Consider the following 16153-nt stretch of genomic DNA (forward strand, 5'->3'; position numbering starts at 1 on the left):
GAGAGGAGGCTTGGCAGTACCGGATTTAAAATTATATTACGAAGCGGCTTGTCTTTGCTGGGTCAAAGACTGGATAACTTTAGAGGACACGGACTTATTAGACCTGGAAGGGGCCGATAATAGATTCAGTTGGCATGCCTACCTCTGGTCAAATAAAGAAAAAGTACACAAAAGGTTTTCGAGCCATATCATAAGAGGTCCTTTGTATGAAGTCTGGGAAAGAAATAAGAAATTGCTGGAATGGAGAACACCCTGGTGGCTATCCCCAACAGATATTTTATCAATCAAAAAAACAAATATGGAAGAGCGAAAATTGACATATGAAGATCTACTAGTAAGATCCCAAGACAGCTGGAAACTAAGACCATATGAAGAACTAAAGGAGAAGTTGACGGGTTGGATACAGTATCATCAAATTAATGCAAAATGGACAGAAGATAAAAAAACAGGAATGAATGAAAAGAAGTCGAAATTTCAGATTGAAGTAATTGAAAGTAAATCGAAGATATTATCTAAGATGTACAATATACTATTGGAATGGGAAACTAAAGATGAAGAGATCAAAGAAGTTATGGTCAAATGGGCGATAGACCTGGGGCATAGTATAGAATATGAAAAATGGTCAAAATTGTGGAGTGAGGGATTAAAATTTACGGCAAGCGCTGCAATTAGGGAAAATTTGGAAAAGATGATTTACAGATGGTACCTAACACCAGAAAAACTGAGTAGAATGTACAAAACTGCAGACAAGGCTTGCTGGAAATGTAAAACAAAAGAAGGCAATTTTATACACATGTGGTGGACATGTGAGGAAATCAAAAAGTTTTGGGACCAGATATATAATGAGTTAAAAAAGATATTTAGATACACATTCCCCAAAAACCCAGAGGCCTTTTTACTAGGGATGGTCGGGAAAGAAATTCAGGAAAAAGATAAAACTCTATTCCAATATTCAACAGCAGCGGCCAGGATGCTAATCGCTCAAAATTGGAAAAGCACAAATCTTCCAACGGTGAGGGATTGGCAATTTAAACTATACGACTTTATTGAATTGGCAAGATTGACACAAAGAATTAGAAATCACAAAAATACAAAGCTAAAAGAGGATTGGAACAAATTTATGGTTTATTTTGAAGGTAATTTTAAGAATTTACCAAATACAGCAGGTCTGTTTTAAAACTCCCGATGTGCAAACTAAAAATAATATACCAGCGGTAAAAATGAAACTATTGAAAGTATATACCCGAAATCAGTAGGGAAGGAAGTCGTTGTTTTTATGTTTGTTGTAATTTTTTGTCTCCCCTCTTTTTTACCTTATTTAATTTTTTTTTCTTTTCTTTTCTCACTTTTTCTCTTTCTCTTTTTTTCTTTTTAGTATGAATGTATTTGTTTTTTCTTGTTGTGTGTATAAAAGGAATTCAATAAAAAGAATTAAAAAAAAAAAGAATCATAGAATCATAGAGTTGGAAGAGACCACAAGGGCCATCGAGTCCAACCCCCTGCCAAGCAGGAAACACATCAGAGGACTCCTGACATATGGTTGTCAAGCCTCCTGACATATGGTTGAGTGCACCATCAGAGCACTCCTGACATATGGTTGGTCTTGTCTTGAGCAGACAAGACCAATACTGGCTCCAATGGTCAATAAGGCGGTTTCTGCACATGCTGCAGAAGGAAGTGAGGGGCAGATGAGGCTTGCAAACCCAGTCTAGGAGAAGGGAAACTCTGGTCCTAAATCTCTGGTGCTTTGCGTGATATCTTTGGGAGAAAAAAAGACTAAGGAATAAACCCAGAGTGGAGTCCCTAAGATGGCTGGATGGCGCCTTGTACGCCTCCTTCTGGTAACTCCTGCAGCCAAGCTGGTGCCAGATGTCTTGCTCTGCTTTCCTTTGGACCCTTTCAGTGAGGCCGAGAGGGGGGTCTTGTCATGTGGGTAGACCTTCATACACATTGCCCAGGTTTGCGTCCCAGGGAGGTCACTTTATGCTGTTAACACAACAGTTTGACTGGAGCCACATTCCATTATCTCTTGAGACAGAAGAATGTCAACCAACAAATCCTTCCTCATGTTAGCCTAAGGCGTTCTTTTCTTTCTTGACTAGCCTCTGCCTTTGATTGATCTCCCTAGAAATGTATCCATGCTGTGTCTGGAACTGCAGGTCAAAAAAACAGCTGCTTCTTTCCAGGATCTGCTGTACTTGTGCTTATAACAAATGCTTTGGCATTGACAAGCTTTGTCTTCACCTGCCACTCTAAGCCTATCTGCATATCTGTTTTGTTCTTTTCCATTTCCCCCGCCCCTTAACTTGTATGTCTCTTCAAGTAGCTTGTTAAAATACTTTCCTTGCTTTGCATTGGAATTTTATGTTCTGCATTTATCAGACATTTGAGTACCACCGGTCACACACTACCAAGGTGTTTTGTCATAGTGACCAGGAAGTAGGATCTGGGGCACCTGCTACCAGAAAACACACGTTGCTTTCTAAACTCCTGGTTGTCTTTCTCTTCTTGCTCTTTTAAACTAGAGACTTGGTTGTTGTTTTACCTAGGACTATGGGGTGTTTAATGATCTAATAGCATTTCTAAAGTAATCTGTTACACCTGGAGACTGAATCCAACATGAGGAGAGATATAATTTCTAAAAATTGCTGCTGTGCTTAAGGCAGCTACATAAGCTCTTTCCATGCTTCAGTTTACTTTCCATCAGACTAACTTCACTAACTCTCAGCTCAAGTGCAAATTGTAATAGTTGTCTCTGAGTTAGTCTTCAGTTTACAAATCATTCACTGTATGTCTCAGGAGAATTTACTTCATTTTTCCTCATTTCACTCTGATAGTCTACCACTACATCAGCTCTATGGACCAGTTCCAACTTTAAGTAACAGCTTTCCAGTCCATCTATCTGTGGCAGGGGAAAAAAAATCATACTGCACTTAATTTTGGGGAGTGAGGGTGGGAGCAGCTTGGAGGCCCAGAAGCAGGAGGCAATATAGACTGAGACCTAGTCCATGTGCTGTGCTTGCCTTATAAATATGACATTTATGCTGCTGTGTATGCTTCTGAAGTGTATTTTATATGATAGTTTGACATTGTCAATAGAGCATATGAACATTGGCCAGCCAAAGCAGTTTGAGAGATGACTGAAGAGCAGAACTAGACAGTATTGGAACTGAGTTCTCTTTGGTATCTGTCTCGTATCTGGGTAAGCTTCTTAGCATGCTCACAGCTTGGAAGAGTAGATGTAAGGTCCAGATGTCTCTTTACTGAAATGGTTGCACTAGAAATTCACACTAGTTGTTGCTTCTACTATGGGGTCCTGAAAGATTTTTTTTCCTGCTTCAGGGTGGGCTTCTTTCTCACTTGGTGGAGGTGATGAGAGAAATAGGCATTACAACACTGAACTCTGTTAATAATTTGTCATGATGTGCTAATTTAAGACGGAACTGCTTTGAGCTAATGACAAGTTGGTATATTACACCTTTTAAAAATCAAATGAGATAACAGCCTTTTCTGTTGTAAGTGGCAAAGGGAGGAGGGGAATTCTCCTTCCCATCTTTGCTAGTTTGCTCAGCAACCAAGAGCTTTCAAATGATCAAGGCAGTAAAAGAATCAATAAACAGAAATAAAATTAACATTGGGCCCTCTGTTTTTGCTGACTCCATAGAGATAGCCTCACCTCCTTTGGAGTTTATAAAATCTTTTTAGAGTGTTCAGAGGTGTGTGTGTGTGTGTGTGTGTGTGTGTGTGTGTGTGTGTGTGGCCTTATATCAGTCCTATTTGATTGTTACATATTATTGTCCCCAATATCAATGAAAGTGTTCCAGAGCTAACCCAAATCTGACAAGTGCGTTCATGTCATAGTTTCTAATTCATATACATCAGTCTAAGGCTGCAGTATTATATACATGGAGAAAGTCCAAATGAGCATTTTAGAACTTCTGAATAAACATGCACAGGACTGTTCTGCTGGCCAGGGTACTACATGTTAGAGAACATTGTCTTGCCCCTACAATAGCAGAATGGGAAAAGAAATCACTTTAATGTTGCCTATCATGTCAAAGCAGATCAATTACATGAGAGCATAGAAAAACAACAAAGAAATGCCGAGATTGTTCAGAATTTGACTACCTTTGATATTGGTAGAACAACCCATAGATCTCATAAACAAAATATTCAATTTTAAACATTGTAATATTTTACTTTAATTTCTTTTAAAATTCTGCCTGTCATCTTCTAAAAAATATAAAAAGTGGCAAGATATATTTTCAAGTTAGAATAATATAACAGTGTTAAAAATAATAAATTAAATCAAAACAGTATTAAATAGAATCAACATAAAAAACAGCAGAGCCAAGGATTTTTTTCAAGTTGAGCAAAATGTATACCTCCTGGCCTCCCCACCCCCTGCACTTGTACAGAACTGCAACAAGTGCCATTTAGTGACCAATAATCTCAAACTGCTGAAGGATCATCATCAAGGAAGTATCTGGTCCTTGTGAGGAGCTCCCAAGTCAGCATTTGACTGCCTAAGCCAGGCAGTATGTAGGTACAGGGTCTGGCTGTTCTGCAAAAAGTACCGTATTTTTTGTTCTATAAGACTCGCTTTTTCCCTCCTAAAAAGTAAGGGGAAATGTGTGTGCGTCTTATGGAGCGAATGCAGGCTGCGCAGCTATCGCAGAAGCCAGAACAGCAAGAGGGATTGCTGCTTTCACTGCGCAGCGATCCCTCTTGCTGTTCTGGCTTCTGAGATTCAGAATATTTTTTAACTTGTTTTCCTCCTCCAAAAACTGGTCTGGTGCGTCTTATAGAGCGAAAAATATGGTACATAAGAAGAGGCTGCTGTATTAAGCCAATGGCCCACCTAGTCAAGCATCTTGTTTTCACTGTGACCAACCAATTGATTGTGCCAAGCCCCAAGGCAAGACCCAAGCACCCAAGAACAAGTGGTCTTCACTCCTGTGGTTCCTAGAAACAGATAGAGAAGCAAACTGCCCCTTGTACCATTACAGCCTTCACCATAAAACCTCTGGCTACCAGCATGCCATTAAACCTTCTGCCATCCCTAAAGTTAGACTTCCTCTCTTGTAGAACCTGCAGTCCCACAAAGAGCCTTTTCCCTCCCACCTTTGCAGCCTGCATGCTAGCAGATGGACAGAAGCGGCACTTGTCCCTGTCATCAGACACAAGCACTCTGGGAACACACACCTTTCACTTCCTGAAAACTTCAAATTCTGCAGCTCATTGTCATCCTTCAGCATCTTCCTTTCTCTTCTAGATAGAGTGAGTGGTGATGGAGCAGGGAAGTACAGATTATTCTACCTGTATTTCATGCACAATTTGCTGTCTGGTTCAAGATCTTGATGTGAGATGGGTTTTAACAGGTAGGAGAGGATCCATTAATTGCAATTTATCCCTCCAGGTGCCCATGTGTGCATTGAACGTATAAAGAGACCATCTTACCACTTCATTTAAAATGTAGGGCTGAGCAAAGTTTAAAGTTCCATCCGTAACAGAAAAAGTCATAATACTGCATTCATTCTCAGCAGCAACAGCAGTAAAATAAATGCAGGTGAAATACTTATATTTCCAGTATAAACAGCCTCAGGCATGTGCCTGAGATGGAGCAGTTGGATGTATATCTGCTCCTATTGCTTATCAAAGAGAAACGGGAAGAGAGATAGGAATAGTCCATATCTCCCCCCCCCTCAGGAAAGGAGACGAAATGACACCACACAGAGCCCTCTCAACAAATTACATTTCTGTTATCTGTGTCTGTCTATTGGCAGTACAGCCTTGTGGTCTTTAACCCCTTCTCATGCTAACTAGTAAGAATATCCATTGCTAGATTTGGCTGCTAATCTCCCACACTTCGTTCAAGTTCCATCCAGCTGAATAGGGCTTGTCTTTAGATACCTAAATCTTGTCCAAGTCCCATTTATTTCAATGGAGTCTTCTCAAATAGAACATCCAATGTGAAATGCAAGAAAGAAAAGATGCATTTTAAATGTTTCCTTAAAACTGAGATGAAGGGACCAGGAATGAAAAAGCATGAGTCAATAGCAAAAGGGAGCTGAGGTTTTAATCAGTTTGGTGTTTGATGAATGGATATAGCAGTGGAGAACAGACTTACAGTACAGTCCTGTTTATGTCTACATAGAAGTAAGCCCTATTAAAGTCAGTGGGACGTAGTAAGGGCCTTTTATAGAGCCATTAAAAGGAACGAATTTTAGAAAGCAGCAAGCCTTAGCTATAGAGCAGTACAGTGGTACCTCGGGTTAAGAACTTAATTCGTTCTGGAGGTCTGTTCTTAACCTGAAACTGTTCATAACCTGAAGCACCACTTTAGCTAATGGGGCCTCCTGCTGCCGCCACACAGCCGGAGCATGATTTCTGTTCTCATCCTGAAGCAAAGTTCTTAACCCGAGGTACTATTTCTGGGTTAGCGGAGTCTATAACCTGAAACGTCTGTAACCCGAGGTACCACTGTAATGTGGGCCCCCAAAGAGAGAAAGAAAGAAGGCTAAAGACAACAGCTTCCTGGGACACCTGAAGGGGTGATCTTGCCGTTGAAAGAAGGCGAAGCAAAACGGAAGGTTGGCAATGAATGCTTTTCTTCGGCATGTTCAGCTCTCCGCGTTTCCTAAAAAGCACTTGGCTGGCTGCCGGCAAGTTGCCAGTGCGCAGGACTCCTTTGGATGGAGGTTCACTTGTTTGCATTCGTGCCAAATGTCTTCATTGGGAAAGACCCATGTCTCTTCCTGCACAGAGGCATAAAAGAGAGAGAATGGAGAAAGCTCTAAGTTACAAGATGGCTTCAGGCTACAAGAGGGGCAGTTCGAGGGTAGCGGCGTCCTTGGCCGGTGGGGAGCAGGGCGGCAGCACGAGAGACGCGGCCGCCCTTCCTTGCCCAGGAGTCCTTACGCCGCGGGTTTCCTGGAAATCAAGTTCCCTGCGGCTGACTCGTAAATCAACGCGCAGCGGCCGCTCGACGCGCTCCAGAATCCAGCGGCGAATCTCGGACTCGCAGTTTGCCTTCTTGGCAGCCGCTCTTCTGCCCATTGCCGAGCGCTCAAGAGATGCCGCCCGCAGGTTTCCTGGGAGGCGCAGCGGGCGTCGGGGGCCGTTGGCAGCCGCGCATTTAAGGGGCTTCTTTCTGAGCAGCAGGGCGGCAGAGAAGCTGCTGCTTCTCGCCTTCTGCCAGATGCCCTCCAGGGAGGCTGCCCGAGGGAGGACGTTTTGTTGGGAGGAGTGAAGTGGAATTGGAAAGCTTGCTTTTGACATGCGAGGAGCTCCCAGGAGTTGTCGGTGAAGCGGAGGAAATTGGTGCGGGAGGCGACAACCGTCTTTTAAGCTCAGCGCCGAGCATAGGGGTGGCTGCCGTGACGTCACAGGAGCACCAGCCAATGCGGGACTGGAATTGCAAGCGAGTTTACAAGAAGGAAGAAGGAAGACTAGCAGCGGCGGTTACCTGGAGTCCTGCCCAGACCAGGCACCTGCAGCACCCGGCCGCCCAGCACGTTGACCACTGTGGGAGAGGCGCAGAAGCCCTGCCGGGAGGAAGCCGGTGGATATTTTTGGTACCCCGTTGACTCTTCGCAGCTAAGTTCTTGAACGTGGATTTGGCTTAAAGATATAGCGTGGGTATCACAAACGGATCTGGAAATGCCTATACCACGCAGGTACGCTCATCGGGGCGGAGAGCCAGGACTGGTGGCCAGCGCCGTGTGTTGCCTGCCGGTGACCCGTTGTTGTGCGTGAAACAGCCCAGGCGAAGAAAATGCTTCTTACTATGCAGGATGTGTGTGTAAAGGAAGTCTCACCACTCAAAGCTACCCAAGAGATGGCAGGCAAATGCTCAAAGCGACTACTGTGAAATATTCTTCCAGAATAGTTCTATGGGCTTAGATGACTTTAGGACTGAAACTCTGAGCCTCCCAGAGCTCATCCTCAATCTCGCCCAAAGAAGATCCTGTTTGCACCCTTCCATGAAGGCAAAGGCTGCGCACACCCTATACTGTATATTTAAAGCACCAAGAATCCTATATCCGTGTGCATCCTTTGAATGCATGGTGCCTACACAGCCAAACGGTCAATCGCAGACACGCATTCAGTTGGAGTCTGGTCTGGGCGCTGGGAAAACGGGTCCATCCGGGCTGGGCATTAGCTGAGCTGCGATACGTCCTCTTTGTCCTCTTTCTTCTTGAGCATCGCCAGCCTTGGCGCGTCGGAGAAGAAGACGTGGTTCAACAGTCGGAGCCCTGAGTTTTCGCACGCAGCTTTAATATGCAGCCGCGTTTTAATAAGGACTACCAGATTTAAGCAATCACAAGTAATGAGGAGACGTTTAAGGGCCCCCAAAGGCGCTCCGTTTTAAGCAGAGCAGCAGATTAAAACCAAGTGTGTCCTACACACACCAAAGATGATGACCAAGCCGTTAAGACAGGGGCTCTCAAAGGGTGTGGCTGTGCCACACTGGTGTGGGGCAGGAGAAGATGGCAAGAGTGGCGGGAAGATTTAAGGACAAAGAAAAAAATTTTTTATTTGCAGAATATGGATAGACACCCTTTCAAAATGAGAGCAAGAGCATCCAGTGATACTGATGACAAATCCTACTTGTGATCCAGAATCGCCTTTCAATCGGGTGCTGGAGAAGACCCTTTTGGGGTTGATTCATGTTCTTATGTAGCTGCATTGTTTTATACTTTCTGGATCATATTATTAAGTAGCTGTGTTCTGTGTTGCAAATCAATCATTGCTAAGAGTTGTTTCTTTTTGTTTTCCAATGTATTTCTCTGTAATATATTAGCAAATTTGGCGTGGCGTGAGCAAATTTTTATCTTGAAAGCGAGGACTTGAGGAAAAGGTTTGAGAGCCAGGCGTTAAGGTGCCACAAGTCTCCGTTATGTTTACAAGCACATCTTGCAAGCTGCAACAGTTGCCTCATCCTGATCCAAGAGTCGTCCTGAAGATTTTCCCGCTGGAACTCAAGCGAGGCCTCCCTGGGGCAGAACACAAAATCCACCCGGGAACACGAGGGCATGTCAGCCAGGTGGCAAGAAACCCAAGACTTCTGCTTCTTCCAGCTTTCCTCTGCTTCTGCCCTGCCTCCAGTAACCTATTTCCCGCATATAAATTCATTATCCCGTCAAAGGAATTTATAGTGTAACCCTATTTACGTCCACGCAGAAGTAGGCCCCATAGACTTCAGTGGGGCTTACTCCCAAGTGAGTGTGCTTTTGTACGGGATTGCAGCCTGCGGCACAGGGGTGCCCCGGTCTTAGAAGGCGCTCACAGCAACAAGAGACTCTCAAGCTGCCGGTGCTTAAAGGCTAGAGAGCCATTCTCTTCTAAACCCTCAACAAGTAAGCTCCATTGTTATTCCTGGGGCCAGGAAAATGGGTCTAGGATTCTCAGTCGTCGTCCCAGCGCCCCAGATTCGGAGCTAGCTCAGTCTTTACAAACACCCCCATCCTTAAAAGCTCCCGGAACCCCAAGGTCCATTCGGAGACGTCTGAAGGGTAGGTGGGGAGCTAGCGTGGCCTTGGGTGCTATTCTGGCACCAACCGAAGTCAGCCTTATGGAGGTCACTCAGGACATTGACTGGGCACAGATCACCCGGCAAGCCCCTGGTGGCAAAGCCCCCAAGAGACGTGTTGGGGTGTGTGTGTTCGTGTGCGCGCATCCCTGGGCGTGGAGGAAAGGGAAGAAGCAAAGGCGCACGAGGCGAACGGCTCCCCCCTCCCCCCTCCATGTTTCTCGTCACGTTTCTGGAGAGATGCGGCTCCCGCCTCCCTCCCTGCTTGGATCCGTGCCGATCGCGCCCCGCTTTCCAGGTAGGCGCCGCCTCTCTCGGCAGCGAGGCTGGGCGTTTTCCATCGCGGGCGGAGCCGCGGCGCGCGTGGCGAGAACGGAAGCTTTTCTCCCCCTCCTTCGATCAGGTCGCGGGGCGGGGAGCGCGGCCCCCCTCCCCTCCGGCGGCTGCTTCCCCGCAGCATCATCTGCGACGTTTCCGCGCTGACCTACTGATACAGTAGTCGGGGCAGGGCTGGGGAGGCTGCGGCGTGCGCGCGGGCCCCTAGGCGGCGCTGTGCTCCAGCGAGGCGCAATAGGAGCGCTTCTCCCCCTCGCCCCCCTCCAGGAGCTCATCCCGAGCCAAAGGCAGCGGCTGCCTTCGCGCAGGGCTCGCTCTCGCTGGCTCAGCACAAGGGAAGCGGGCGGGCGGGCGAGCCATGACTTCGGCCGGCGCCTGGAAGAAGAAGAAGAAGAGCAGCGCCTGCTCTCCCCGCGCGTCCTAGCCAGCGGGTTTCTGGCTGCTGCTGCTGCTGCTCCGGCGCGCTCGGCTGCTGCTGCCGCAGCAAATTTGCTGAGAACGTGGGATTATGGTACTGTTGGCTCGGTCTGCAGGGAGCTGAGGGGGAAGCCAGGGATAGAAGAATGCGGGTCTATTTAATGGTGTGCTGCCTTATTTTCTACACCGTCAATGGACAAGTAGAGTACTCCATCCCCGAAGAAACGGAGCCCGGCACGCCTGTCGGGAACCTAGCGCAGGATCTGGGTATCGTGGCCGCGACGCTTCCCTCCCGGAAATTCCGCATGATCACCAGCTCCAGCAAGCAATATTTTAGCCTCGATGCAAGCACCGGAGCTTTGTCTGTCAAGGAGCCCATCGACCGGGAGCAGATCTGCGCGCTGAAACCTACCTGCTCTCTGAATTACGAACTGGTGCTAGAAAACCCCTTGGAGCTTTATAAAATGCAGTTTAAAATACTGGACGTGAACGACAATGCCCCCATCTTCCCGCTAGACGAGTACCATTTGAACGTGGCCGAGTTCCTGGCGCCGGGAGCTCGCTTTACCCTGCCCAACGCCCAGGACCCCGACGAAGGCATCAACGGCGTGCAGAGCTACACGCTGAGCCCCAACGAGCTTTTCCGACTGGAAATGCAAACGCGCGGGGACGGCAGCAGGTATCCGGAACTGGTGCTGGAGAAGCCCTTGGACCGCGAGCAGCAAGCCACGCACAGGCTTGTGGTCACAGCCAAAGATGGAGGGACGCCCCAGAGGTCCGGAGACGCCCAGGTCGTGGTCACCGTCCTTGACACCAATGACAACGCCCCCGCCTTCGAGCATTCCGTCTACAGGGCCAGCGTCTCTGAAAACTCCCCCAATGGCACCCTGGTCACTCAGGTGCACGCCACGGACTTAGATGAAGGCCAGAACGGGGAGGTCCGGTATGCCTTCAGCAACAGCACCCCTGCTGAGCTCCAGAAGATGTTCCACATCAACCCCCAGACAGGGGAGATAAGAGTAAGTGGGAGTTTAGGCGCCCGGAAGCCCCTCCTGGAGATGTTCATTGAAGCAAGAGATAAAGGGGTCTTTGGTATGTCCACTGTAGCCAAGCTGCTGGTGGAAATAATTGATGTGAAGAACAATGCTCCGGAGATCACTGTTACTTCTCTTTCTAGCCCCATCCCAGAGGATTCCTCTCTGGGCACAGTGATAGCGCTCCTGAGCATCACCGATGAAGATCCTGGAGAGAATGGGAAAGTCATTTGCCAGATCCCCACCAACATCCCCTTCCAACTCAAGTCCTCTTTTGATAGTTACTACAGTGTGGTCACCAGCGGCCTTCTAGATCGGGAACGGGTCAGCGAATACAACATCACTGTCACTGCCTCTGATCTGGGCTCCCCTCCCATCGCCACTCAGAAGACTCTGCGGGTGCACATTGCGGATGTGAACGACAACCCCCCTAAGTTCCTCAACCAGATGCGTGAAGTTTCCGTAACGGAGAACAACAAGCCTGGGGTGTCCCTTTTTCATGTGTCAGCCTCTGATCCAGACCTGGGGGAGAATGGTCGGGTCTCCTACCTACTCAGGGACATTGACATCCAAGGCAGCTCCTTGACCAGCTATTTGGCCATTGATGCAGAAAGTGGAATTGTCTATGCAAAGGGCATTTTTGACTTTGAGCAACTCCAGAGCTTCCATTTTCAAGTGGAGGCCAAGGACAATGGCTCTCCAGCCCTGGCTTCCGCCTTCATAGTCAGCATTACCATCCTTGACCAGAATGACAATGCCCCAATCATCTTGTACCCAGGGGTGAGGAATGGCTCAGTGGCGGTAGAAATTGTTCCCCGCTTGGCAGATGCTGACTACCTGGTGGCCAAGGTAGTGGCCCACGACCCAGACAGTGGGCAGAATGCCTGGCTTTCTTATCACCTCTTGCAGTCTTCCGACAGCAGTTTGTTTCGAGTTTCACCCAATGCTGGAGAGGTCAGGACTAGTCGCTCCATGAGGTCTAGTGACCCCATCAAGCACAAAGTTGTGGTCTTGGTAAAGGACAGTGGGGAGCCTCCCCTCTCCTCCTCCGTGACCCTGGGCATCCTGCTGGCTGACTCTCTCCCACAAGCGCTCCCGGACTTTGATGACAGCTTGGAAGCACGTGGGCAGCAGCTGTCCAGCTTGAACTTTTACTTGATCATTGGTCTAGCTTGCCTTTCCTTTGTCTTCCTTGGCTTTCTAATCTTCCTTCTTGCCATTCGGCTTTTTCACTGTAGGACTAGTCCCTCATGCAGCTGCTGCTGCTGCTGCCCCACAGATGAGTATGAAAAGTATCGCTACAATGTGCGCATGCTCCCAAGTTCTCATTTTACACCAGAGATGGTCGAGGTTGCAGGCATGGGGAAGCTTACGCACACCTATTTGTACAGGGCATCTCTTGGTGTTGGGCCTAGCAATAACAACTTGATGCCCAATGGAGATGCCGGAAACCTTTCCAAGGGGGCAGGATTATTACAAGTGCCAGCATCTTGCATTCAAGTGCAGAAGGTGAAGAGTGACCACTTTAATGCCATTCTGGTGGTAAGCAGGGTTTTCTTTTAATATAAAAAGTTATGTCTCTTTCTTGGGCATGTGTATCTGTGTTTGGGGTGGTAAAAATAACCCAAAGGTGTATCCACTTCGTCCATTTTGATTTAAAGGAAGTCAATACATTTATAGACGCAACACTGAATTTGCGCCTAACCTCTTAGAAACTAAGGACAGAATAAAAGAACTAACAGCAAATAGAGTGTACCTGCCTCTCATCATTTTTTCTACCATGGACACTAATGGACAGTAGATTAATGATTGCAAAAACAAAAAGCCCAGCCAACCGTCCACTTCACATAATGCATAATGTGCATAATTCATAATTAATTTAAGGAATTTATTGCTACAGTATGTGGTGAAAGTTTCTGCCTTAGATGGCTTTATCAGAAAGGGATAGACAAATACATGGAGGATGGCCCACCAACACTAACCTGCCTAGCCAGTGGTTAAAATCTGGACTAGATGGCTCCTTGCTGAGATCCAGCAGGGCTTTCTTATATTTTACAGTGAGATTTTTTATGGCTATCTAGTTAGCTGTTACTCAGCTGTGGGAAAATGGTAGTTAAAAATTTGGTTCAAACATTTGATCTTCACTGTCTGTGATGAAAATTACAAAATACTTGAATTCCTTGTATTGATTATAAATTGTGCCATGTTATCAATATGATTGTGTGTGGTTAGCATTCATTTTTTTAAAAGTTGGAATATTTGCTTTCTTAAAATTTGCAAAGAGGTTAAAGAAATACAGAGATCCGCAATATGGAAATAGCAGGATGCAGGTGGAATTTTGAATATTTAATTAGTGACGCTGCCAATATGCTTCATAAGTGCATCATGACCTATTGTAAAATTACTTCCAATTATGGCAAACTACAATCTTCTACAAAAAAATAGTCCGAAAGGAACCTTGGGGTCCAACGGTGGAGCACAGTCCAGTTTCCAGTTCTTGAAATGAACCAGTCATTGAACAACATTCATTGTTGTTCAAAAAATCTCTGAACTATACCTGAAAGTAGTTCCCATAATTGCCAGAAGAATTAAGTTCATTTTGAATCATTCATTTTAAAACCAAAACTTTGAATGATTTCTAGTTCATCTTCACATTAATTCCCCCAAGCCCAGCCCAACAGGAGGGCCGACTCTTAGCTTTCTTTTTTAAAAAAAGAAGTAAGTACTGTATTTTCCCGTGTATAAGGCTATATTTTTTCCTAAATTTTTGAAGTTTAAAATAAGGGGTCATCTTATACACGGATAGTGCATAGTGCATTTTCTTACCTTTGAGTCCCAAAAAATAGGGGGCGTCTTATACAAGGGGGCGTTATACATGGAAAATATGGTATATTGGATCTCTATAAAGAAAGTTAGAAAGCAAACAATGGAGGCAGTGTTCTAAAGCTTTTTAGGGAGATACAGAGGCACTGCTATTGCTAAGGATTCTTAGTCAATCCATGTTACTAAACGGGAATGCAGAAGAAATGAATGTGAGGCATTTCCCAAGGCTTCCTTGCTGAAGAGATTTGAGGTCTTCCAATAGGAGCAGCATGCAGAAAGAGGTACAGGGTCAAAGCGAATGATGCCGTGTGCCTTTAACAGTAGTGTGACAGGCAACAGTTAAACAGGGTAAGCATTTTCTAATATGAAAATACAATTATGGGCAAAACTTCACCTGTCAGCCTTCTGTCTGTGAGACATCTTATTACTTGTGCGTGGCTCCTAATTTAGTTTTGCACCCTATACAAGCAGAGGAGCTTGTAGCTTTCTGAATGCGCTCTGTGTGCGCACACATGCACGCTAAGGATGAACTTTTTATGAGCTTGGACTAACCTAGTTCATTTTGTAAAAGTATGAACTTTAAGTGGAACTAGTTTCTTTTTGGACAGGATGAACTTGAACTAGAACCAGTTCCTTTTTAATACGAACCTTCTAAGCAACTGCCAATTTCTGGTAGGCCACTTTGTGTTTGGTGGTTGCGGTGATTCTTCCAAAGTCTGCTGGTCTAGATCCATCTCAGTCTGATCTTTACAGATATTAATTTATACCTTAACTATTAGCTCCTGGGTATATCCATTTGGCTGTGGAAATTTAATACACCTTGGTGGGCCACAGTCACTCTAGTATGAAAAGAAAGCCATATAGCCAACCCCATCTCCAGAAGGGGTTAAAAGGTCAAGTGCTTTTAATTTCCATTGATGTGAATAGGAGAGATTTAAGGATGCCTTAATTTCTTCACTGAAATGGATGGGAAATGTATTTTGGCTGGAACTGGGCATAGTTAGCTTACCTGAGGGCAAAATTAGATGTGATGTAAACACACACATGCTGCTCAAGAAAGTAGCCCCATGTTGAGTCCTCCCCTGTTGTAACATCTAGTTCATGGCCTGATGCCATAATGCTGACCATTCATTGCCTCACCTCTGCTGCCCAGCAAGGACTCTGCTGGCCAAGGCCAAGAAATGCCAGGGCAGAAACTGAATGGAACATCATATTATGAATGGGGTGTGGGAGATTTTGACACAGGGCTGCTTTTTTGGCAGCAGCTCTGCATTTTCTGTAACTTATGCCAAACATTTATTTTATAGTAGAAATTAAATCAGGAGGTTCATAAGTTGTAGTATTCTAATGGGTTCAATGTAGAACCATGCATATATGTATTACTGATTAACTTCTACTCTCAGATACAAGCATTCATTCCTTAACAACTATTATGAGAAATAAATGAAGGAAATGCAATAGCAGTGGTTGTGGTTATACAATTAAATATACAAATATAAAGCAAAGAGAAAGTTAATCCTGGTCAATCAATACAGATTGTTCTTTTTATTGTGTCTCTTTGTGGTGAACAAGCAGAGCATTAGCTATAAGCTTTGAGATGTTCACATTCATTTTTTGACTGCTGTCATAATACTTGGAAAAATCCCTTTTGAAGAATGGGATGTGTCTGAGTAAATATTAGAGTTGAGGTGGAAATATATTTTTATTTTCCTATATCACACTTCCTCACAGATTTATGAAAGATGGAATACACCACAGTTGATTTAATCTATGTAGTAGATTAAAGAAAATAATACAATAACTGCAATTGTTTCATTTGGGATTTGTGTGTCTTCTGTTGTTTATGTTTTAACAGTATCACTTGGGGTGGGCTATTGGGCTTAGATGCTGCTTTCACAAATGGAATGTGTGATCCTGCAGTGTTTTGTCTCTGAAATCCAGGCCAAGCCTCTAAAAATAGAACTATAGACTTTCAGTAGAGGAAGTGAGATGGAGCTGAACTACATGT

General features: G+C 45.4%; 1 protein-coding gene across 5 annotated transcripts in view; it reads left to right on the forward strand.

Moving 5' to 3' along the window:
* Positions 1-16153, forward strand: part of LOC308593688 (protocadherin alpha-C2-like) — a 189201-nt gene that overhangs the window by 101278 nt on the left and 71770 nt on the right. The window contains exon 1 of one of the 5 annotated variants that reach the window (XM_081206225.1): positions 10127-12864. The exons of the other annotated variants lie outside the window; for them this stretch is intronic. Coding sequence (XP_081062351.1) covers positions 10435-12864 — 2430 coding nt within the window. The 5' untranslated portion in view covers positions 10127-10434. Of the gene's footprint in view, positions 1-10126; positions 12865-16153 lie in introns of those variants that run through there. 5 annotated transcript variants of the gene reach the window in all.

This window comes from Podarcis bocagei (genome assembly GCF_964188305.1).
Source record: "Podarcis bocagei genome assembly, chromosome: 8".
In the NCBI taxonomy this organism is placed as follows: Eukaryota; Metazoa; Chordata; class Lepidosauria; order Squamata; family Lacertidae; genus Podarcis; species Podarcis bocagei.